A 25625-nucleotide genomic window follows, 5' to 3' on the forward strand; every position below is an offset into this window, starting at 1 on the left:
GCCGACCAGTAGCGGGAGCATGGTCCAAGCCACCGGTGGTTAGGGCTCCAAAGACAGAAACCTCCTCACAATACGTGCCGTTTCGAGGAGTACTGCCTTCTGCATCAGGCCCTTGATCCATCCGCCCAACCCCAGCCTCCTAAGGTGGTTGTCAAGGCTGTTGGGTATTAATCCGTTGGCCGACACGACTATCGGCACAACGATAGCCGAATCCACATTCCACATGTCGACAACCTCGTGAGCCAAGTCGAGATATTTTATTTGTTTATCTTTTTCAGCTTTCACGAGGTTCTCGTCATGAGGGATGGTGATATCGATTATCATCGTGCGGCGCGCTTGTCGGTCTATCACCACTATATCAGGTTTATTGGCTACAATAGTCCTGTCAGTGATGATAGATCGATCCCAGTACAACGTGATATGGCCATTTTCGAGAACTGGATCGGGCGCATACTTGTAGTATGGAACCTCAAACTCAACAAGTTGGTAGTGCAAAGCAAGTTGCTGATGGATAATCTTGGCCACCTGATTATGTCTATGCAAATATTCACCATTAGCCAAACGACCACAACCAGAAATTATATGTCTTATGGATTCACCAGGACTATGACATGCCCGACATATGTCAACGGTCCCATCCCTAATAATATATTTCCGGTAGTTATTCGTAAGGATAACTTCGTCCATAATTGCACAGACAAATCCTTCAGTTTCTCCAAAGAGATTACTGAATCGTAGCCAAGATACGGACGCCAGAAAATCTACACTGGGTCCATGTAGGGCCCGGAAGAAGCGTCCGTGGAGCTCTTTGCTTTGCCATACCTCCTTGCGGTCATTGACGGTTAGTACCACAGGTTTGCGCCAGTTCTCTTTTGCTAAAGATAGTGGAGTGAATCCATTGTCCACTGCTGCTACTTCTCGATGCATACCCTCGTTTACTTTCAGGAAATATTCCCTGAGGTTGCACACCTCACGGTTATGAAGGGTCTTAGCATTTAATAAGCCTCGACCCCCACACTTCCGCGGGATGTACAACCTCATGATCGATGAACGAGGGTGATGCATACGATTTGCAGTCAGCAGTGTTCGGACTCGCCTATCCAGGGTGTCAAGTTCAGTCTGAGTCCACTTGAGTATACCAAAAGAATACATCAGAACCGGCATGACCCAACCGTTATAGGCTCGCACCTTGTTTCCGCCTGATAATGAACTTTTCAGCACTTTATTCAGGCGGCCAAAGAAGCGTTCCCGTAACGATTGTTTCATGTCCGGTCCATTAATGCCTAATCCCTCTGACATACCCAGGTACTTGTAAGTATCATTTGCGGAGAGCGCTCTTAGTTTTGTGAAATCTGAGAGTTCTAGACCCTCAGATTCCACAATCCCTCCTCGCTTCACATGCATGACCGCACATTTATCTACTCCAAATTCCATTCTGATGGAACTACTAAATTTTTCAGTTATTTTCAGTAGTTCCATCAGTTGTTTGTTATTTGGAGCAAACAACTTGAGGTCATCCATGTAAAGTAAGTGGGATATGACTAGACCCCTTCTCCGCAAAGGATAGCCTAGCCCTGAAGCCTCCAATAAAGTACTGAGAGGATTCAAGGCCAAGCAGAACCATAGTGGGCTCAGACTGTCACCCTGGAATATTCCTCGCACTATCCTTACAGGTTCTTCACTCCCTTGGATTTGTCTACATCCCGGATAGCAAAGCACAGTACTCCATTGCCTCATACATGACTGCAAGAAGACTCATTATTATATTATTAATAAATATAATAATTATATTATTAATAAATCTATACATAGTATAAAACAAAGTCGCCCATTTTGTCTGTAGTCCCTTCGTATGCATAAAACTTTAAAACTACGCAACGGATTTTGATGCGGTTTTCACTAATAGAAAGAGTATTTTCTCCGACAGGTTTTTATATATAATTGAAATACATTGAAACTATATTAGCTGAGTTATAGCGATTTATGTCCAAGAAGTCAGAAAAAAATCTAATTGAAGAGTGCATTTGTGCGTGCGCCGCTTATACCGTTGGATACAAGTAAGAACAATGTATAGCAAAAACATTGGTCTTTATTAGTTCTACAAAAAAGTCCGCGATGACATATATCCAGCTTTTTTATTTAAGTCACAAAAACTACTTTTCTGTATAAAAAAAACATTTAATTCGTTGGGTGATGTTTAACTGGTGATATAACCAATAATACATATATCCTTATCATAATAAGTAAGTTCATCATCACGAGCATTTAATTTAGATTATTTTTGCAGTTTACAGTGTGTTATTTAGACATATAGTTTAGGAGATATCACGATATTAGTATTGCGGCACGGTACGGGCCGGCCGCGGCGGCGGGGGCAGCGTCCCTATAAATAATATTAAAAAGTAGGTACTACGACTTTGATCTATACATATAAGACAAAAAAAAATCTGTACATTACTTAAATATTTTTTCCAAAAACTGATAGGGGGGGCGATCAAAGAAGAGTCACAGAAACCAAAAAACATTTTAATATTTTAAACGCGGTTAAGGGAAAGAGAAGTTATTGTGAATTGAAAATTAGTATCCAATATGTGTTGGTGCGTTGACTGTATTTGTCGAAGTAGCGGGATACACGCAAACGAAGTTGCGCGGGTCAGCTAGTATATAATATAATAATTAACTTAGTATGTCTCACGAAAGTGTTTTATATTGTATTATGTTTCTTTTAGCTATTGCAATCTGTGGACGAAGACATCAGCATCAGTGGAGAACACAAGACTCCATCTCGACAGGTAATGCATGCTTTGTTATTTATATTCTAACTAATATGTTTAATACTGCCTCGTTTGTCGAGTGGTCGGGGGTCTCGGGTTGGATTCCCGGGTTGAGCAAAGAATTACTGGACTTTTTTCGTATTTTCGAAAATTTCTAATTTGCTTAATAAGTTTGCTTTACGCGAGTACGTTCAGCGCTGATTGGTTGGTTTATTCGAGCCGGCCAATAAGAGCGCCGAACACGCTCTCGTTTCGATTACTTTAAACGTAATCCAAACTGTTGAAATGTTAAAATTTGACTTTATCGATTCATACAACCTTATGCTGAGTTATAGACAATTTGACACTTTGTTATCTGTGGTATCTCGTTGATTATTAAACTACATTAATTTTCTTTGATCTTTTATTTAATAAATTCATCATACTAAGGGTACGGTATATGGCAATAGGGTTACCACCTATTTATTACACGGGACTTATAACACAAATAGTGAAAAATAGATGCATTCCGTGCGGAAATATGCACTTCTGCTTACCCCTTTGGGGTTAAAGGACGTTACGATATGTATTATAAAAGCGAGAGTCTGTTTGTTTGTTACCAAAAAATCTTAATTTTAGGAAAAAGTAATTCAGGAATAATGAGGAAAGTTTTATACTAATCACCACACATTTTTCCACAGGTATCCCCCCACCCGCTTCCAGTATCAGCGTCCCCCCACACCCGCTCCTCATTTTCCACCCGCTCCCCCCCTGAGGGGAGGAACGGTGACGTCTTCGCCAGAGCCGACGAACAGGAGAAACTATTGAAATAGCAGAGCGAATTATTGACCGTACCAGTGATTGTGCACAGGTGATCTGATTTTAGATAATATTCGTATAAAATTGACAATACCCACGGGAAGAGTGGGGGTGGTGTGAGCTTCTACTCAGCTTTACCATCGAATGTTTAAAAGTATTCTATCCTAATATTATTTTGGCCTGTGTAAGTGATAATAATTTTATTATAACTTTCGTGTGACATACTAAATTAATTATTATGTTATCGGCTTATTCACGTAACTGTTTGACGAGGAACTCGACTAGTTTCAAGCCATGCTAGAGGCTCATATTCATGAGCAGCATTCCGCGACACGACGCGGCGATTGTCGCGCTGCTACTGGCGATTCGAGCCTCTAGCATGGCTTTGAAACTAGTCGAGTTCCTCGTCAAACAGTTACGTGAGTAAGCCGATAACATAGTAATTGATTATGTAATAAAAACTGGTACTTAACTAATTATATAATAACAATGTAATGACCAGTGCCCATAGGTTCAGTGCTCACAAGAGCGACTGCGAACCAAGAGGTCTAACTAAGATCACGAAGTATATTTTAAAAATAATCTAATTTATAGCGCGAATGTATTTAGAAATTCTCAGTTAATTGTATAGAGTCCACCGTACCAGGGGGTGTACCAGTCCCCCTATACAATGTGATAGGGGTGGGACTTCTAACCCGTTAAGGCTGAGTACTACATCTAATTTTATCGACAAAAAAACATAATATGGGGTGTTGAACCCCCAATTGAAAATATTGAAAAATAGCGATATTTTCGGTAAAAATAATTGAGAAATGATTTTTTGTCTCACCAAAACATTATCAAACATATGAAAAAAGTAATGAATTAGTTAGCCAAGGTTATTAGCTACCGTTTGTCGTTTTTTTTTTGTTTCTAAGACACATACAACCTTTGATATCACATAAAGTAAAAAAATATTAAAATAGCCATAATTTTTAGGGGGAGGGGGTTCAACCCCCATATTATTATTTTTTGTCGATAAAATTAGATGTAGTACTCAGCCTTAACGGGTTAGAAGTCCCACCCCTATCACATTGTATATTGTGCACCTCTACCTACCCCTACTTGTAAAAAAACCTATATTATATATGCACTATATATATTTAGTACTAGCTAAACACAAAGTCCAGTATTATTAATATATAAAAATAAGATTTTTCTAACTTAGAATTAAAATGTCATAATAATAATGTTGTAGGTTCGATACCCTAGTCAGGCAGAGTATAATTGAGTTTCTTTGTATAATAACTATTAGAAGAAATACTAACGAGTTACTCACGTAAACTTTTCCATAAGCCCCGATGTGGCCTGAAACTAGTCGACCTTTCACAACAGTTTACGAGAGTAAGCCGTTAATATATTTTGTTTCAAAATTCTGAATCTTAGGTATTTGGTAATAGACTCACTCTTAATTGGGACTCATAACATAAGTGGTGAAAAGTGGGTGTACATTGTATCTGCCGCGGCTTTAATGGGAGGTAGTGTTGTGTTTGAAGATTACAATAGTGAAGAAATTTCGTACCCCGGACCAGTTAATTCAATTTGAGAACATAAAGAAGTTAAATAAACATTGACTCTACTCTGTATAAAGTGGTTTACAAATACGCACGATGCGTCGCTTCGTCAATGAAAATAATTGCTATCAATTGTTTTCATTGACGAAACAACAGAGACAGTGAAAGAGATAGCTCTTTCATAATAAAAAAATACTCATAATCAATAATTTATATTTACTATTGTAATCTTCAAACACAACACTACCTCCCATTAAAGCCGTGGCAGATACTTTTAGAACACCTTATATGTGCACCTCTGCCTACCCATTGGAGGATATTTTTTACATATTAACTATAAATAAAACAGGTATATATATAGGCCTATAAAGTACTTAATCAAACTAATATTATAAATGCGAAAGTTTGTATGTATGTTTGTTACTCAATCACGTCAAAACTGCTGAAGGGATGACGGTACATACATAGATAAATAATTTCTTCCGATTTTCTAAGTACATATACATATATTGGAACACTTACATAAGGTATTATTAAAAGTACATAATGAAAACATTTTCTACTATTTATACAAAACGAACAACCCGCCCCAACTTCGCATGGGTGCAATAGTGATATATTATGCATGTATTATACATATAAACCTTCCTCTTGAATCACTCTATCTATTAAAAAAACCGTATCAAAATCCGTTGCGTAGTTTTAAAGATTTAAGCATACAAAGGGACATAGGGACAGACATTTAAAGCTCCTTTTATGTATATTGATACACTGATATTTTTTCAATTATTATTATTTTAATTTGACTACTTGTTTTTGAATTTTTTTGTAGTATCTCAAAATCTGCAATTGTACCCAGTATATGACATGACATTATAATATGTATTTTGGTCAAATTTTACCCAAAAATAATTGTTTTTTTTTTTTATTTGTCATCTACTTACATGTAATAATGTAATATAACATAATTGTATACTGAGTTTTAGTATGTACTTAAAAAAGTATTTGTAAATAGATATAATTTAGTAGAAAAACAGATCTGATAGTAGTGTAGATACTATAGATAACAAAAAAATTGGACTAAGTCGTGCAAAAATGTAGTATGTATATATGTAACTAGCTACTCACACTGCTCGGCTCCTATTGATCGTAGCGTGATGTTTTAAAACCTTCCTCGATAAATGGACTATCCAACACAAAAAGAATTATTCAAATCGGACTAGTAGTTTCGGAGATTAGCGCGTTCAAAGAAATAAGCTTTTGAGGTTTCAAAGTCAAAGTCAAAAAAAAGTCAAGTTTTGACTTTGACTAACTTCAAAACCTACTAGTGGTTACATGTGTGAAAAGTGGGTGTATCGTTATACACCCATTTTTCACCATAAGTGCGCATTACGTAATGCCTACCCCTTCGGGGGATAAAAGGCGTGACGTTACACAATCACATTATGGCATCTCCTCTTTGTACTTTTTCACGGGTATACCATACCCGCGGGAAGAGTAGCGGTTGTGATATATACGTCTTAGATTTTTGCACGATTTAGTTAATGATGATTAGTATTGAAGCATTTATTTATTATGATTTATTTTTTTGTGAAATGGTAGCATTTTTTGTAAACAACGAATGATTATGAATTGTTTTTGTAGTAGCCAAATGAGAGTTACCTATGTTTGCTCACAAGGTGGCGTTTGTGTCGCGTGAGAGTCTTTTAGTCAAAAAGGGAATAGGGTAGATGACTAATTTCTATTTCAATGTCCGTCTTGTAGATTATTTTAAAACATTAGACACGTATTTTTTATTTTCTTACGGAAACAAATACTTTCGAAGATATATTGATTTGAAATATCTTGTGACGTCACTTCTAGGTACGTTTTATACGTATAAATGATGTATTTGCTCCCTCTCCTAAACTTTGATACGTTTTATCTAAGTATTGTTATCTTATATGACAAAATAAAAAAAATACGTGTCTAATATTTTTCCATTACCTAACTGACGGACTGAATAGATTTTTAATTTTCATACCTCGTCATCATCCCTATTACCTAGTGTTAAACTGTTATAGTTATATAACGGATAGATAGACAGCTACAATCATTGGACGGGACCTCATGCTACTTCAAACGCCCTCTGGTGAGTAAAAACAGTAGTTCTCGTGAAGATCCTTAATGTAAGCGTCCATAGGCCCGCATCGCACGCATTCCGTATGACGTCATCAGTACGCATCGCATGTAGGCATTGCCGATGATGCGGTCCGTACGATGCGGATCAGTGGACGCAGTTGTATGAGTTTCTATACAAGACAAACTAAAATCCGTTGCGTGCGATGCGTACGATGCGGGCCTGTGGACGCTTATCTTAATACATAACGTAGGTGTTATATAATTGACAGTGTTGTATGTTTTTAAATAAATTATGGAAAATAAACGATGTAAGAAGAATATATAATTTGTTTTATTTAGTTAATTTAACATCATTTTTAAAAACGAGCAGATGGATCTGATTTTAAGCAATCAGTGCCGCCTATAGGCATCCGCAACACTAGAAGAGTTATAACTTATAGAGGTTAGGAATTTAAGGGTTGTTGGGGAATTGGAGATTGGGATGATAATAAGTAATTGGCCCGCGATTGATGTTTTTTTATGGAACAAGCCGATAAACGAGCAGACGTTGATACGTCTGCTCGTTTATCGGCTTGCCTGATGGTAAGCAATCGTCGCCGCCCATGAACACTTGAAACACCAGAGGCGTTATAAATGCGTTGCCAGCCTTTTGGTGGTTAGGAATTTAAGGGTTATTGGAGAATCGTGGATTGGGAAGATTGGGAAGACGGATAATTGGGCCTCTGGTAACCTCACTCAACAACGCAAGCGTTGTATCACGTCGGTTTTCTGTGAGGCCGTGGTATCACTCCGGTCGAGCCGGCCCAGCAGTGCCGAAGCATGGCTCTCCCACACTACTACTATAGTTAGTTTTAATTATTTATATTTTGTTATTTTATCATTATTTCGAATGCCGACCAATTAGCAGACGGATCACCTGATGGTAAGCAATCAGCGCCGCTGCGATTGTTACCAATTGGCTACTTTTATCACCCGATAACGCGGACGCAGTCGTCGGCAGGAGCTAGTCAACAAATAAATATTATTTATAAGATAACATGAAACGCAGGGCCGAGGTAATGTTAAAGATTTAATCTTTGTCAAGTCGATGGTCATCATACATACATACATAGGTGGGCTCACATTGAAATACACTTATCATGTCCAAAGATTATTAGATTATCAACCTTATAACCAAGTGAATAGAGATAAAAATCGAGTAAAGAAATATAATGTAGCTTGATGTGCTGATGTTATACAGTCATAAGGAAGATTATTGGATTGTGAACCTTATAACCAAGTAAATAGATATGAAATTCGAGTTAAGAAATATAGTAGTTTGATAAGTAGGTACTACTTAAGATTCACTTAAGGATATTATTATTCAAAGCACATTGGTAAGTCATGTTGAGGAAATAAGTGTGGGAGAGCCATGCTTCGGCACTGCTGGGCCGGCTCGACCGGAGTGATACCACGGCCGAGCAGAAAACCGACGTGAAACAACGCTTGCGTTGTGTGAGTGCGGTTGCCGTTTCCGGAGCCCCAATTGCCCCCATCCCAATCCCCGATTTCCCAAAACCCTTAAATTCCTAACCCCCAAAAGGTCGGCAACGCACTTATAACGCCTCTAGTGTTTCGAATGTGTTTTAAATGTTGCCCCACACTAGGATTTTCTCCTGTATCGTGGGTGCGTTTACAAACATACAAGTTCACATACACATGACACCCAGACCAGAAACAACAATTTGTGGATCACACAAATAGTCACTCTGAGAATCGGACCAGAAACACGCGGCAGTCGGTTGCCCAGCAACCGCGCCAACCGTGCAGTCATTATACTTATACATATATCATCATCAATAGCTAGATGACGTCCTCTACTGGACAAGGCATACATACATACATACATACCTAGATATCTACAGGTCCGGAGCTGCGGACTACCTAGCGGGTTACCGGGGCTCCGACTCGAAAAGCAGGAGTAGGAATGGGGTGGTTTTTAATCAATAAGAGTTTGACACTCCCTCTCACCTCGCCCAAGGCGGGAGAAGACATTGAATGATTTCCCCTCCCTTAAAACAAAGTACTAACAGGAAAAATTAAGAAGCGCCTTCTTATTGTTTTGTTTTTCGTTAAAAACATGATACAAGATTAATACTACGGAAGATACCGATCAAATGGACGTCATCACATGAATAAAGTCTTTATGAATGACTTCGTTTAACCTGAGAACCGTAGAACAGGGCCGTATCTAGTGCCGTATCTGGCATCTTATTTATACGGGGCCCCTGGCTACGGGGGCCCCAACACATGTAAGCAGAAGTCCAAATTATTAATTTTGATCCGTGTAATTTGAAAAGTTGGCAGTAACTTTAGAAAATTAACGTCGACATAAGGGTGAAACCTGTAAAACCCAAACATGAAACGTGGGCTCGCTATTACAGCATCGGTAAGGCCCCTCTATCATGCTTGAGAAACAGGGTGGGAAAAGAGATTGATCAAAGATAAAGTCAATATTCGTTCCAAAGTGTAGATTCCTATGGAGACTTAAAACACTGTGGTGAAAATTGGATGTACATTGTATATCGGCATTGCGTGCCGTAATGTGCACCTCTGCCTACCCTTTCGAGGCTACAAGGCGTGACGTTGAACAATTGCACAAAAATTAAATAGAAAGGGGGCCCCGCAAACATTATGCAGGGCCCCGTCAAGCTTACTACGTCCCTGGCGCATAAAAACAAGTAAACAGTCATTTTGTTTATAAGTTTATTACGAAACCAGTTTTGTTGCGAACTGTTAGTCACCGCTAGACGCAAGCACAGTTCGCATTGTAACACACGACGCTCCGCCGCCGTGCCAACTTGTAACAAATACACAAATTGAATAAAAATACAAATTAAAACATGTACAAGTTAATGTATTTTGTTGTCAACATAACTGTTATGTTTTTAACTGTGAAGTGTTCCTACGATCGCGTTGAAGGTTGGTAACTTAAGTTATATTTTATTTAAAGTCAAAGTCAAAGCATTTATTTCAATTAATCCTTAATTAGGCACTTTTGAAACGTCCGTCAGTCTGTCTGTCTGTGAAGCTAGGTGCTCGTTCCAAAGTGTAGCTTCGAATGGAGAAGAACGAGTAAGAAACTCATATTTTTTTAAATTATAGTTTAAGTTTTATTCTTAACAGTAGTTTTATTTATGGTATAAGCCGATAAACGAGCTATCGTATCACCTGATGGGAAGCAATCGCCACCGCCCATGGATATCCGCAACACCAAAGGCGTCACAAGTGCGTTGCCGGCTTTTTGGGGTTTAGGAATTTTAGGGAGTTGGTAAATCGGGGATTGGGAAGGGTGATAATTGGGCCTCCGGTAACCTTACTTAAACACAACGCAAGCGTTGTTTCACGTCGGTTTTCGGTGAGGCCGTGGTATCACTCCAGTTGAGCTGGCCCATTTGTGCCGAAGCATGGCTCTCCCACACATGATAGTTTTAAACGGTTTTAATGAGCTCGTTTACTTATTAAGCCTTTTCGTTTGATATTCGTATTGGTAGTAGTAGTAGATGACTAATTTTTATTTCAATGTCCGCCATGAAGATTATTTTAAAATTTTAGACACGTAGGATTTTATATTTTCTTGCAGTACCAAATACTTTGGAAGATATAGCGATTTTACTTTGCTCCCACTGCTAAACTTTGATTCGTTTTATCTAAGTATTATTATCTTATATAGCAAAAGTGTGTTAAAATTTAAGCGTGGGAGAGCCATGCTTCGGCACGAACGGGCCGGCTCGACCGGAGTGGTAGCACGGCCTCACAGAAAACCGACGTGAAACAACGCTTGCGTTGTGTTTCGTTTTGTGAATGAGGTTACCGGAGGCCCAATTCCCCACTTCCCAATCTTCTCAATCCCCATTCCCTAACAACCATTAAGTTCCTAACCTCTAAAAGGCCGGCAACGCGATTGCTTACCATTATCAGTCAGATCAGTTTGCACGTTCGTTTGCGTGTTCCATAAAAAAAAAATACGTGTCTAAAATATTTTGTTTATTACCTAACTGAGGGACTAAATAGATTTATAATTTTCATACCATAGTTATAGAGCACTGCCTAAGACTATAGTCCAAATTTTTTCTTTTTAGTAGAAACTGCCTAAGACTGTACTACTGTAGTCCGAAATTTTTCTTTTCTAGGAGAACGATGTGAGACTGAGCAGGGCTTCGGGAAATGTGTCCATGTGTACAAATGCCTGTCTTCTCTCGTAGACTTGAAGAGTAAAACTCGACCTAAGGTAATTATATCAGATTCTATGTAACCTGACTGCCTCGTTGGTCGAGTGGTCGCAAGTGCGACTGCCGGACAAGGGGTCTCGGGCTCGATTCCCGAGTTGGGCAAAGTATTACTGGGCTTTATTCGGATTTTCGAAAATTTCTCAGTAGTAGCATGGAGTCTGGAATTATGTCCAGTATATGGCAATAGGCTCACCTCCTATTACATGGGACTTATAACACAAATGGTGAAAAGTTGGTGTACATTGTATAGCGACATTAGTCATAATGTGTACCTCTTGTTATACTTGAGTACAAGTATAACAGCTCACGCATAGGACCCATTTAGTATTAGCATTTAATATTTTAGTTTTAAGTAAAAAATTCCGTGGTGCTTGGCGACTGGGCTTCTCCCAGTTGTGCAGTCTCTTTTGTGCCTTAAGGCTTAAGTCATCCTGTCTCCTGCATTAAATTCACCGAGGGAAGTGGAAACTATCGTTTTCTTTTCTTCTCCTCTAATAACATCTTCTGATTTGTTTCGTTGCGGGATCCAAGACAGTCATTCATTTCCCTGGGACGCGCCGGACTTCAGTGTTCCGGTGTTTTCATGTTTGTATCTACTGTAGATCCTGGCTTACAGGAGTTACAGCGGTATGGGAGGTTGTAGCGGGCTTGTCAATAAAAAAAAAAAAAAAATGTGTACCTCTGCTAACCCCTTCCAGGATAAAAGGCGTGACGTTTCAAATTTAAATGACAAGTTAATAGGTGACTGGGTTGGAGTGGTTCTCGTTAAAAATGTCATGATCTCATTACTATTACAATTATAAGTTCAGGTTTCCTTAAGATGTTTTCCATCACCGTTTACAATGACTAAATGAATAGAAAAGGAGGAAAATTCATTTGAGCCTACTAACTACAACCAAACTAGTTAGACCACAAACGGGTACCTAGTTAAGTTATAGCTATTACTAATAATGTGGTGACCATTTAATCATTCTTAATTAATTTTCCTCCTTCAGACCACGTCAAGGGTGCTTTTCCACCAGAGATGTGCTATGTAGCTATGCTATGAAGATGTAATAGTTAGGCTGTGAAACTATGTGACCGTTTCCACTGATACTAAGCTATGTAGCTGTGCGAGTAAGATGCGCAGCTCGAGTATGCGATGTATCGATATTGCGGAAGCCATCAATAATAGCACGCATCTTTCCATACAAAAGACATTGCATTACTGAGTTTGTGTCCACCGGTGCTAAGCTATGTGTACCAATGAATATGATTGGTGGAAGCCAAACGCATCCACAGCAACGTAGCATAGTACATCTCTGGTGGAAAGGCCAAAGTCTAAAACCCAAATTCTGATCGAAGTCATTATTCTTCTCGGACAAAGCTGGGGAGCAACAGCTAGTTTATTAATAACAATGAATGTATTATTCCTTAGATATGTTCGTTCGCAAGAAAGGAGCCTATTATATGCTGTAACGACTGCGAGTTGGTTAATGATACAAGGTAAGGGACATAAATAATCACATCTATTAATTTAATAAATTGTAATCATTAATGATATGTTAAATAAGTATAAATTAACTTAGCCATTATAATTACTTGCTATATATTAAAACTAGCGACCCGCCCCAGCTTCGCATGGGTGCAATGGTGGTATATTATGTATGTATTATACATATAAACCTTCCTCTTGAATCACTCTACCTATTACAAAAAACCGCATCAAAATCCGTTGCGTAGTTTTAAAGATTTAAGCATACAAAGGGACATAGGGACAGAGAAAGCGACTTTGTTTTATACTATGTGGTGATTACTTATATGTCGTATGCAAATGTAATCTATACATATAATAAAATCGTAGAAAAGTGCTGTCTGTACATTGAAAATAAAAATAAAAAAAATAGCAGGGGTTATTGTTATGTCGATGTCGAACCCAAAAATGTAATTAACTTTTTTTTGTCTGTTTGTCTGTTTGTCTGTGCGCGCTAATCTCAGAAACGGCTGATCCGAGTTGGATGCGGTTTCCACGAATATATTGTGGGATGCTTAAATTTACATTTAGTGTTTGTTTCATGTCAATCGGTTCATAAATAAAAAAGTTATGTCAAATTAAAGAATCACGTCGAACATTCTATGCTTATACCATTAATCTCCGCAACTATTTGACGGATTTGGTTGAAATTTGGTACAGATATAGTTTAGAACCTTAGAAAGGACATAGATATATTTTTATTTCAAAAATCAAAAAATAAAAATAAGAAATAAATTATTTATAAATAATTCTATGTCGATCGTTACACGACTTCGGTTCATGTTATTGTTTTAATTCATCGAAAAAAGTAAATAAATAGTAAAAAGGTATGAAAAAAATAATATCAATATAATAAAACATTTAGTACAAAGAAAATGCTCTAACGGAGTATAGATAATTCTATGTCGATCGTTACACGACTTCGGTTCATGTTATTGTTTTAATTCATCGAAAAAAGTAAATAAATAGTAAAAAGGTATGAAAAAAATAATATCAATATAATTAAACTTTTAGTACAAAGAAAATGCCCGAACGGAGTATAAATAAATAATCCAAGTTGTCTTTATCCTCGATAGATGGCGTTGGGATCGAAATAGATCGCGCTATGGTTTCGTTACATTCATTTGGTTGGGTATCGGCCGAGCGCTTCGGTACTATCGTAGAAAAAGTGTATTATCAGTCGTATGATTATTTGTCTGTAGTGGTCCTGCTGTTTCGTATATTCTAAATTGGTTTCGTTGTATTTGTCAATTAATAAATTTATTTGTTGGGTTTTCCTGGTTTTTTGGTTAAACTATTTAACGTAGGTTTAGTTTGATATCGATTATTAGTAGTTACTGTAGTTAGTTTTTTTAATAAAATTGTAAGTCTAATTTTTTTTAATTACATAGATTAGATTTAAGTCGTTTCTTTTAAATTATTTAGTTTAAGCTTGGTTATTATAGCATAGAGGATAGGTTGTAATATAGTTTCTTTTTTAATTGTTATAAATTCGTAATTCGTAGCTTTCTTTAGTTTTAAGTTAGTTTAAGTCCGTTTTTAAACTATTTTTTCAATGCCCTAAGTGAGTATACATCTATTAAATTCAAACGCAGAGCTCATTATGTTGATTTTTGAAGAGTTCCCTGGAATATCTTCCACATCTCATTTTTGAAGAGATCCCGCGAGATCGGGAACTATGTGGTTAAAACCAAAAATTTGCCGGAAGTCACTATTCCACGCGAACGAAGTCGCGGGCAAAAGCTAGTCTATAATATAAAAATAAGTCGGGTTTTCCTTCCTGACGCTATAACTCCAGAACGCACGAACCTATTTCCACGGTTTTGCATTCGTTGGAAAGGTCTCGGGCTCCGTGAGGTTTATAGCAAAGAAAATTCAGGAAAAAATCAATAAAAAACAAGGTTAATCATTGATGGCGAAACGGAGTTCGCCGGGTTTGCTAGTTTCGTATAAAAATAACATAGTTTCATAGTTCAGACAGACTTGAAAAATCACAAGCATTACAAATGCCGTTGCCGGCCTTTTGTTAGGAATTTAAGGATTGTTGGGGAATTAAGCCATGGCAAGGGAGGTATTTAGTCCTCTCATACCTCAATCACATAACGAAACTCAACGCTTCGGTTGTTTCACCTCGATTTCCTATGAGGCCGTAGTATCACTCCGGTCGAGCCGGCCCAGCAGTGTCGAAGCGTGGCTCTCTCACCCTTAAACTCTCTGGAATGTAGATTTTAAAAACATAATCTTGTAACTATGACTGTTTCCTTCAAGGAATGCTATCGTGGATACTGGAGGTGGCGTATTTTTCAAAACCGGGCACAAAGCGAACGATAGTAAGTGCAGGATTTCTTTACCTATTTACATTTTTAACGTTAAATGAACTAAAAATACACGGTTTACTCAAGTATTATTTTTACTGAGTTAGATTAGGTATTCGTTAATAATATGCATAAACAAAAGCGCATCTATTAGAGTTTGACTTATTTATTTATTTATTTTTATGGTACTCCAACGACTCGTTCACAATTACATATTTTTTTAAAACATTGTAACAGGTCTTATTTACAGAGTGAACTTGTCACTTACAGGTGTGCACAGCACTTACATGTTTCAAGTTAGTTAGCTAAATTATGATAGTTACAAAAGAAGTAAAATAATAGACAAAAAAAAAATTATAATAATATTATGTGTTTACGTGTAGATAAAAATTTTAATCAACAACGAAATGAAAAGAGAACCAAAATGATCAAAAGCAAAAGCAATAACTAAGTAAAATATTTTAACACTAGCTTTTGCCCGCGACTTCGTTCGCGTGGAATAGTGATTTCCGGCAAATTTTTGGTTTTAACCACATAGTTCCCGATCTCGCGGGATCTCTTCAAAAATGAGATGTGGAAGATATTCCAGGGAACTCTTCAAAAATCAACATAATGAGCTCTGCGTTTGAATTTAATAGACGTATACTCACTTAGGGCATTGAAAAAATAGTTTAAAAACGGACTTAAACTAACTTAAAACTAAAGAAAGCTACGAATTACGAATTTATAACAATTAAAAAAGAAACTATATTACAACCTATCCTCTATGCTATAATAACCAAGCTTAAACTAAATAATTTAAAAGAAACGACTTAAATCTAATCTATCTAATTAATAAATAAATTAGACTTACAATTTTATTAAAAAAACTAACTACAGTAACTACTAATAATCGATATCAAACTAAACCTACGTTAAATAGTTTAACCAAAAAACCAGGAAAACCCAACAAATAAACTTATTAATTGACAAATACAACGAAACCAATTTAGAATATACGAAACAGCAGGACCACTACAGACAAATAATCATACGACTGATAATACACTTTTTCTACGATAGTACCGAAGCGCTCGGCCGATACCCAACCAAATGAATGTAACGAAACCATAGCGCGATCTATTTCGATCCCAACGCCATCTATCGAGGATAAAGACAACTTGGATTATAGTCCGGTCAATATACGATATTGAAATATCAAAAATTCCGACAGAGCTGAATTTTGGTACAGACCTTTATTTTACTATAAAGAATAAAATATTAAAAGTCCCCATCTATCCCATATGTGCTTCAAAAGTTATTCGGGGTCAAAGGTCAAGATTTTAGGTTTTTTGAGTTTTTCTCAAAAACCGTAAGTTTTTTTGAAAAAATACCTCAGACCAAATTTGTAGATCTCAAAATTCTCTACAAAATGGTCCTTATAAGTTTTTCTATAAGTATTACCGTTTCTAAGATAGATTCGTGTGTCCCCACACACATTTTTCCACTTTGGAAGCGTCTAACTTTCAAACGATTGATTTTGACGAAAAGTGGTTTTAGAAACCTTAATGTCTTTTTGAAAGACCTATCCATAGACACCCATCACGGATATGTAAGCTGAAAAAAATTTTTTTTTAATCAGTTCCATATATGGATTGCCCCCTTTACTTTTTAAATTTATAAATTTTTATTCAAAATTCGAATAGCGGTTACCGAAATACACCATCTTACAAAGTTTCAACTATGTAGGCCCAACAGTTTCGGAAATAAATGTCTGTCCGTCCGTCCGTCCGTCCGTCCGTATGTCACAGCCTGTTGGGCCACGAAACTGTTGGGCCTACATAGTTGAAACTTTGTAAGATGGTGTATTTCGGTAACCGCTATTCGAATTTTGAATAAAAATTTATAAATTTAAAAAGTAAGGGGGGCACTCCATACATGGAACTGATTCAAAAAAAAATTTTATTATTTTTTTTCAGCTAACATATCCGTGATGGGTGTCTATGGATAGGTCTTTAAAAAAGACATTAAGGTTCCTAAAACCGTTTTTCGTCAAAATCAATCGTTTGAAAGTTAGACGCTTCTAAAGTGGAAAAATGTGTGTGGGGACACACGAATCTATCTTAGAAACGGTAATACTTATAGAAAAACTTATAAGGACCATTTTGTAGAGAATTTTGAGATCTACAAATTTGGTCTGAGGTATTTTTTCAAAAAACTTACGGTTTTTGAGAAAACTCAAAAAACCTAAAATCTTGACCTTTGACCCCGAATAACTTTTGAAGCACATATGGGATAGATGGGGACTTTTAATATTTTAATCTTTATAGTAAAATAAAGGTCTGTACCAAAATTCAGCTCTGTCGGAATTTTTGTTCTTTCATTACTGTTTTCAGGTCTAAATTGACCGGACTATTACAGTAGAACTCCAATTATCCGAACTCCGACTATCCGAATCGCCGATTATCCGAATCACAAAAATTGTCAAAAAAAGTCTAAGTGCGCTATTATTCTCCCCCCCGCGAAGCCAGTGTTTGTCAAGTCTTGACTTGACTTGTCTTAACTTGCCGTTGTGCCTACGCTGACTTCCCCCGCAATTTAATTCAATAAAAAAATAGTGCAATATCAAAACGTAGCTTTTATTCTCTTCAATGGCAAGTTTTTTGAAAAAATCCGATTATCCGAATATTTGATTATCCGAATGGGTCCCGGTCCCCATTAACTCGGATAATTGGAGTTCTACTGTATTTATTTATACTCCGTTCGGGCATTTTCTTTGTACTAAAAGTTTAATTATATTGATATTATTTTTTTCATACCTTTTTACTATTTATTTACTTTTTTTCGATGAATTAAAACAATAACATGAACCGAAGTCGTGTAACGATCGACATAGAATTATCTATACTCCGTTAGAGCATTTTCTTTGTACTAAATGTTTTATTATATTGATATTATTTTTTTCATACCTTTTTACTATTTATTTACTTTTTTTCGATAAATTAAAACAATAACATGAACCGAAGTCGTGTAACGATCGACATAGAATTATTTATAAATAATTTATTTCTTATTTTTATTTTTTGATTTTTGAAATTTTTGAAATAAAAATATATCTATGTCCTTTCTAAGGTTCTAAACTATATCTGTACCAAATTTCAACCAAATCCGTCAAATAGTTGCGGAGATTAATGGTATAAGCATAGAATGTTCGACGTGATTCTTTAATTTGACATAACTTTTTTATTTATGAACCGATTGACATGAAACGAACACTAAATGTAAATTTAAGCATCCCACAATATATTCGTGAAAACCGCATCCAACTCGGATCAGCCGTTTCTGAGATTAGCGCGCACAGACGAACAGACAAACAGACAAACAGACAAACAGACAAAAAAAAAGTTAATTACATTTTTGGGTTCGACATCGACATAACAATAACCCCTGCTATTTTTTTTATTTTTATTTTCAATGTACAGACAGCACTTTTCTACGATTTTATTATATGTATTTTATTATATGTATAGATTAGCTGTGGCCACTATGGGCCAGTGACAACAGTTTCCTAAATTTTTGTAAATTCGACGATATACGATCTTTTCGAAGCTACTTTTCTTACGAACAAAAAGCCCGCTTCTCATGCATAAGGGTGAGGGCATAGTAACATTGTGACTTTTTCCAAGTTACATGTACTTTCTAAGATTATTTAGACACCACTGACTAACAGTGAAGGAAAACATCGTGAGGAAACCTGGACCTTTCTAATTACATACATACATATCGTCACGCCTTTAATCCCCGAAGGGGTAGGCAGAGGTGCACATTATGGCACATATTGCCAATGTACACCCACATTTAACAATTTATGTTGTAAGTCCCATGTGGTGGTGAGCGTATTGCCATATACCGGGCACATTTCCAGTCTCCGGGCTACCACTGAGTAATTTTCGTAAAGCCGAAAAAAGCCCCGACGATTATAGACTGATGATGTGATTATATTATTTTTCAGGATGCCTAGAGCATCTATCCAGTCTACCGTACCCTTGCCAGACAAAAGGCTTGGCGAGGGTTTGGGACAATAAGAAGAAATGCAACAACTTTGAGGTTAAGTTCTATACAGTAGTGCTGGGCGGGCACGATGCTGAGCGGTCCAGGTATCCGCATATGGTGAGATAATACTAAATATTGTTTTATGGTATAAGCCGGTAAACGACCGTATCACCTGATGGTAAGCAATCGCCGCCGCCCATGGACACTTGAAACACTAGAGGCGTTACAAGTGCGTTACCGGCTTTTTTGGGGATTAGGAATTTAAGGATTGTTGGGGAATCGAGAATTGGGAAGGGGGGTAATAGGGCCTCCGGTAACCTCACTCACACAACGCAAGCGTTGTTTCACATCGGCTTTCTGTGAGGCCATGGTATCACTTCGGTCGAGCCGGCCCAGACAAAATAAAGAGTTAAGTATTAAATTCTGTGTGAACAGCTCCATGTTCCTTGACCACAGAAGAGCTGTAATGTTGTAGGTTGTCTAGGAATGTTACGGACATGCGGCGCGGCTGTTATAATGCCGTATTTGTAAAGAGTGTTCAAATTAGCTCAAAGAGAATAATGCACTTTTTGGCTTACCTACTGGGCGTATTTCGCTCATTTTCGTATATCGTCAGCCAAGATGATAACAAATATGTGGTTTAAATGTGTTTATTCCATATGGTATGTCGAGAGTGGTCCACAGCGAGTATTTAAAATGTTAAATTAATTATTATGTTATCGGCTTACTCACGTACTGTTTTGACGAGGAACTCGACCAGTTTCAAGCCATGCTAGAGGCTCATATTCATGAGCAGCATTCCGCGACACACGACGCGGCGATTGTCGCGCTGCGCGCGGAATGCTGCTCATGAATATGAGCCTCTAGCATGGCTTGAAACTGGTCGAGTTCCTCGTCAAATAGTTGTAAGTGAGTAAGCCGATAACATAATAATTAATTTAGTATGTCTCACGAAAGTTACAATAAAATTTAAAATGTTTTTAAACAGTACTTATTTGTTGTCTTACAGGCTTTGCTGGGCTACGGACAGGAAGTCATCTCCGCTCAGTGGCTGTGTGGTGGCTCACTGATCAGTGAGAGGTTCATACTGACTGCCGCCCACTGTCTCTTAGAGACTGTCATGTAAGAAAACTTTATTTTTACAAACCACTTGCTTCTGCCTGTGGCTTCACCTGCTTTCCTGTAGGATTAAAAGTGGCCTATGTGTTATTCCAGACCATAATCAACCCCTATTCCAAATTTTAACTCGATCCCTTCAGGCGTTTTGACGTGATTGAGTAACAAACACACTCACAAACATTCACCAGAGATGTGCTGTGGATGCGTTTGGCTTCCACCAATGATATTCATTGGTACACATAGCTTAGCACTGAAGTCCGTATTTTTATGCTGACTGTCTCGTTGCTCGAATGGTCGCAATTGCGACTGCCGGTATACCGGTATGCCGAACAAGGGGTCTCGGGTTCTTTCTCAGTAGTAGCATGGAGTCTGGAATTGTGTCCAGTATATGGCAATAGGCTCACCCATAGGGGGTGAGCCTTATAACACAAACGGTGAAAAGTGGGTGTATATTACGTAGCGGCATTACGTGCCGTAAGTGCACCTCTGCCTACCCCTTCAGGGAAAAAAGGCGTGACATTGCATATTTTAACACGTTGGACGCCGCGGTGGTCACCGGTGACTGACGTTAGCGGAGGATTTGCCTTCAATAGTTTTCTATTGGCAGTTACTTATTCAAATGTAATGTTTGACTGCACGGTTGGTGCGGTGGCTGGGCAACTAGCTGCCGCGCAACGGGTAGCGGGTTCGATTCCCGCACGGAGCAACTCTTTGTGTGATCCACAAATTGTTGTTTCGGGTCTGGGTGTCATGTGTATGTGAACTTGTATGTTTGTAAACGCACCCACGACACAGGAGAAAATCCTAATGTGGGGCAAGGTTTTTTTTTTTAAAAAGAAAAGTTTTTTTTTTCAGAGGACCGGTAACATTCGTGGCGATGGGTATCCTGAAGCGTTCAGATCCTATGGAGTTATGGCAGATTTACAGAGTGAAGCGGGTGATCCAGCACCCGGAGCACGCCCCGCCTTCCAAATACCATGACATCGCATTGATTGAGCTTGATAGGCCGTGAGTAACTCTATATAAATGATAAATGATATTTTTGCAAACAGGTTACAATGTAACTTTTACACGTCAATCTCTTAAATAACTAGGTGAGGCGTACCCGACTACTCTGAGAAGATATGCCGAAACCAACTCAGAGGTCATAGTCTCTTTTAAAGTCCAGACAAAATCAATTAAAGATGTCGGAGAATGACTGCTACCTTACCCAGAGACATTTAATGATTACTTAAACTATTCCTTAGTAACGGTTGTGTTCTTAGCAACGATTGCTTAGGACTGGAGTAAGTGATAATTAAAATATTCTGAGTACGGCGGTTATTTTTCGTTTTTTATGGTATATTACATATATGGTATATAGACGGATCACCTGATGGTAAGCAATCGCCGCCGCCAATGGGCGAATACGAAACTCCAGAGGCGTTACAAGTGCGTTGCTGGCTTTTGGGGGTTAGGAATTTAATGGTTGTTGGGGAATCGGGGATTAGGAAGATTTGGGAATGAGGTAATTGGGCCTACTTCAACTTCACTCACACAACGCAAGCCTTGTTCCACATCGGTCTACTGTGAGGCCGTGATATCACTCCGCTTGACTGGGGCCCATTCGTGCCGAAGCATGGCTCTACCACACTTTCTACTCTCCTCTAATAATATCTTCTGATTTATTTCGTTGCGGGATCCAAGACAGTCCTTCTTTCACCAGTCCAGTCCACCTTTGGTGGTGTGGGCTCACGATACTTCGGTACTACTAGGCCGGCTCAACCGGAGTGATACCGCGGCCTCACAGAAAACCGAAGTGAAACTATGCTCACGTAGTGTTTTGTTGTGTGAATTAGGTTACCAGAGGCAAAATTACCGCCCTTCCCAATCCCCGATTCCCCAACAAGCGAGGAAATCCTAGTATAGGGCAACGTCTAATATAAAAAATATTTGATTGCAGGGTAAAATACAGTAAGGATGTATTCCCAGCGTGCTTGGACTACGAAGGTCGCGAGCACTTCTCCGCCCAGGCCACAGGGTGGGGCAAACTCGGCAAGAACCAACCATTGGCTGATAATCTTCAGGCGGTGAGGATATACTCGTATAGTATTGTACAGGGTGGTGTTTAGTCAGTAAGAGCCCCACTCGTCCCACGTTTCTCGACGCGACCCAGGACGGGAGAGGACATTATTTTGATGATTTCCCCACTCTAAAGTCTTAATGAATCCGATGTATAAAAAAACAAACTTTCACATTTATTTATAACTAGCTACTTCCGCGCGGTTTCTCGCGCTCTTCTTAGCTCCTATTGGCCATAACGTGATGTTTTATAGCTTATAGCCTTCCTCGATAAATATACTATCCAACACAAAAATAATTATTCAAATCGGACCAGTAGTTTTGGAGATTAGCGGACAAACAAACAAACTCTTCAGCTTTATACATTAGTATAGATATAAGGGTCTTTTTTTGAGGGGGAAATCATCCAATGATTTGGGTCACCCGCCTTGGGCGAGACGAGAGGGAGTGTCAGACTTTTATTGACTAAATACCGCCCCGTTAACCCTCTAGTCAGTCCGCAGATCCAAATATTATGAGGGTGAATTATGATTAAGTGATTATATTCATTTCAGGTAAGCCTACAGAAGTTTACAGATGAGCTATGCCTGAAGAACTTCCCCCCACATCGACTTCTAAAGAAGGGGTACAACTCGGAAACACAGCTTTGCTATGGAGACCCAGATGAACCAAAGGATACATGCGAGGTAATGTTTTAGTTTGTATTTCTATATAAGCCGGTAAACGAGCAGACGGATTACCGGATGTTAAGCAATCGTTGCGGCCCATGGACATAAGACACAAGTGGCGTTACAAATGCGTTGGTGGCCTTCTAGGGGTTAGGAAATTAAGGGTAATTGGGCCTCCGGTATACTCACTCACACAACGCAAGCGTTGTTTCACGTCGGTGTACTGCTCGGCCGTTATATCACTCCGGTCGAGCTGGGCCCGGCAGTGTCGAAGCATGGCTCTCCCACACTTAATTTAGGTTTTTTCCTTCTACTAGTTTTCGGCGCGCCGCCTATAGTACCTACTCTAACCTTTACCCCAATAGTGTGTTGCGCTGACTTCTTTAGACACCACTGACAAACGGTGAAGGAAAACATCGTGAGGAAACCTTGGCTTATAATTTCTGATTATAAGTTTGAAATCGCAAACCCGCATTGCGCAAGCGTGGTGATTAATGCTCAAACCTTCTCCGTGTGAGAAGAGGCCTTTGGTCAGCAGTGGCCACTTATAGGCCGTTGATGATGATAGACTAAAAAAAAAAAACATAAATCAGTTTCTAATTCTTTTCTCACATAGTTAAAGCAATCGAAACAATGTAACCAAGAATTGTATTGTGAACCTGATTGAAAAAGAGTAACCTATGGAGTTTCTTGCTCGTTCTTCTCCATAGGAATCTACACTTTGGAACGAGCAAATAGAGCAACTAGAGGACTGACCGACAGACTGACGTTATTAATATTATTATATTTGCTTTGACGTTCAAAAGTGCCTTCCTGGTCTAATTGAAATAAATAATTTTGACTTTGAATTTACTCTCTTCCAGGGCGACAGCGGAGGTCCTCTACAAGTGTCATCATACCTGTCAAAATGTCTGTACAGTATAATCGGAGTGACGTCATTTGGACGAGCGTGCGGGTACGCGGGCGACGCCGGGATGTATACACGAGTGTATCACTATGTTCCGTGGATAGAGAGCGTCGTCTGGCCGGGACGCAGTTGATGAGAATGAATTAATGTTTTTTTTAATAGCCCGCTACAACTTCTCAGTAACTACTGCTATGAAAACAACATGTTTTTTTGAGAATATAGCTATTATTTTTGTGATTTCTTTATTAAAAACTAGCTAAATATTTCTGCGCGGTTTCACCCGATCTGCTATAGTTTATAATTTTTCACCTACTGCTTGGCATCTATTGATTGTAAGTGATGTGAAAAAGACCAAAGTAAATAATAAAACTCTTTTTTAAAAAACGAACCGCCTTTTATTTACTTTACCGCCCCCATTTATTAAAGTCGAGTAATATCCCTGAAACCTTCTCCTAAACCTGAAATATACTATGCTTAAACCCGCATCGAAATCGGTTCAGCTAAAAGCGAGATAATCGAACACAAACATACATACGGGTATTGCGAATGTCCCTGGGCGGCGCTGATTGCTTACCATCAGGTGTCGCGTCTGCTCGTTTACCACCTATTCCGTAAGAAAACATACATACAATTCAATCTGTATACCTCCTTTCTTTTAAAGTCAGTTAAAAATTAAACAACATTTTCTTAATTCTAATTAATTTATTAATTTTGATATATTTGAATAATTTATTGCTAGGTACTATTACTCAACACTACATCTTTAAACATAATTTTACTATAATATCCTAACGACTTAGAGGTAATCAGAAGGGCTTAGTACGAGTTTACATTAACACATTCAGTGCCACCAACACGCCCAGAGAGTCCACGTAAATTTAATTCCAGAACCGTAATCGCACCCTCTATGCAATTCTTTAGTCTTCAGTATTATTTTAAGCAGAAAATACATTTTACAAAGAAAGAGCAAAAACATTGAACTCGCTGGGCGAGTCTACGGCACTGGAATAAAATTTATATTGGACTCTCCGGGCGAGTCGGTGGCACTGAATGTGTTAAACGAAATCGAATCGACGTTTCGATTACTTTAAACATAAAGCAAACTCGATCATTTGATATTTGACTAAAATATGTATATTAATTAATGATTATAATTAAATATAATTCTCTTAATTCAAACTAGATTTTTATATAATTTTGGTGCAAGAAACTCCATGGTTGGTCTTGGAATCATGGTGATATACATAATATAGGGAAGATGACTATTTTAGGCCGTCAGCGTCAGACTATTTCAAGTGTGGGAGAGTCATGCTTCGGTACTGCTGGGCCGGCTCGACCGGAGTGATACCACGGCCTCACAGTACACCGACGTGAAACAACCGAAGCGTTTTGTTTCGTTATGTGAATAAGATTACCAGAGGCTCAATTACCCAATCTTCCTAATCCTAATTCCCCAACAACCCTTAAATTCCTAACCCCCAAAAGATCGGCAA

At 38.2% G+C, this 25625-nt stretch overlaps 3 protein-coding genes and 1 long non-coding RNA gene across 4 annotated transcripts in view; 3 read left to right on the forward strand and 1 right to left on the reverse strand.

The window, feature by feature from the left end:
- LOC118278727 (unextended protein) overlaps nt 1-5179 on the forward strand; it is a 46599-nt gene extending 41420 nt beyond the window's left edge. Inside the window, 2 exon segments of the mRNA XM_050703900.1 lie at nt 2730-2792; nt 3455-5179. Coding sequence (XP_050559857.1) covers nt 2730-2792; nt 3455-3586 — 195 coding nt within the window. The 3' untranslated portion in view covers nt 3587-5179.
- The window catches only part of LOC126912307 (uncharacterized), a 77157-nt gene extending 70867 nt beyond the window's left edge, over nt 1-6290 (reverse strand). Inside the window, exon 1 of the long non-coding RNA XR_007706933.1 lies at nt 5373-6290. This is a non-coding gene — a long non-coding RNA (uncharacterized LOC126912307). The remainder of the gene's footprint in view (nt 1-5372) is intronic.
- Nucleotides 1-7564, forward strand: part of LOC118278646 (Kv channel-interacting protein 1) — a 173650-nt gene extending 166086 nt beyond the window's left edge. Inside the window, exon 8 of the transcript XR_007706929.1 lies at nt 7308-7564. The gene's annotated coding sequence lies outside the window, so the exon portion shown is untranslated. The remainder of the gene's footprint in view (nt 1-7307) is intronic.
- Nucleotides 7565-10007: 2443 nt separating this feature from the next.
- Nucleotides 10008-24322, forward strand: LOC118278461 (serine protease snake-like). Its single transcript, XM_050703888.1, has 10 exons — nt 10008-10207; nt 11419-11516; nt 12935-13002; nt 15299-15360; nt 19337-19494; nt 20387-20499; nt 21352-21504; nt 22439-22565; nt 23112-23243; nt 24089-24322. The coding sequence occupies exons 1-10, from the start codon at nt 10129-10131 to the stop codon at nt 24263-24265; spliced, it is 1167 nt and encodes a 388-aa protein (XP_050559845.1). The 5' UTR covers nt 10008-10128; the 3' UTR covers nt 24266-24322.
- The last annotated feature ends 1303 nt before the right edge of the window (nt 24323-25625 follow it).

Source organism: Spodoptera frugiperda, chromosome 24 (assembly GCF_023101765.2).
Source record: "Spodoptera frugiperda isolate SF20-4 chromosome 24, AGI-APGP_CSIRO_Sfru_2.0, whole genome shotgun sequence".
Lineage (NCBI taxonomy): Eukaryota > Metazoa > Arthropoda > Insecta > Lepidoptera > Noctuidae > Spodoptera > Spodoptera frugiperda.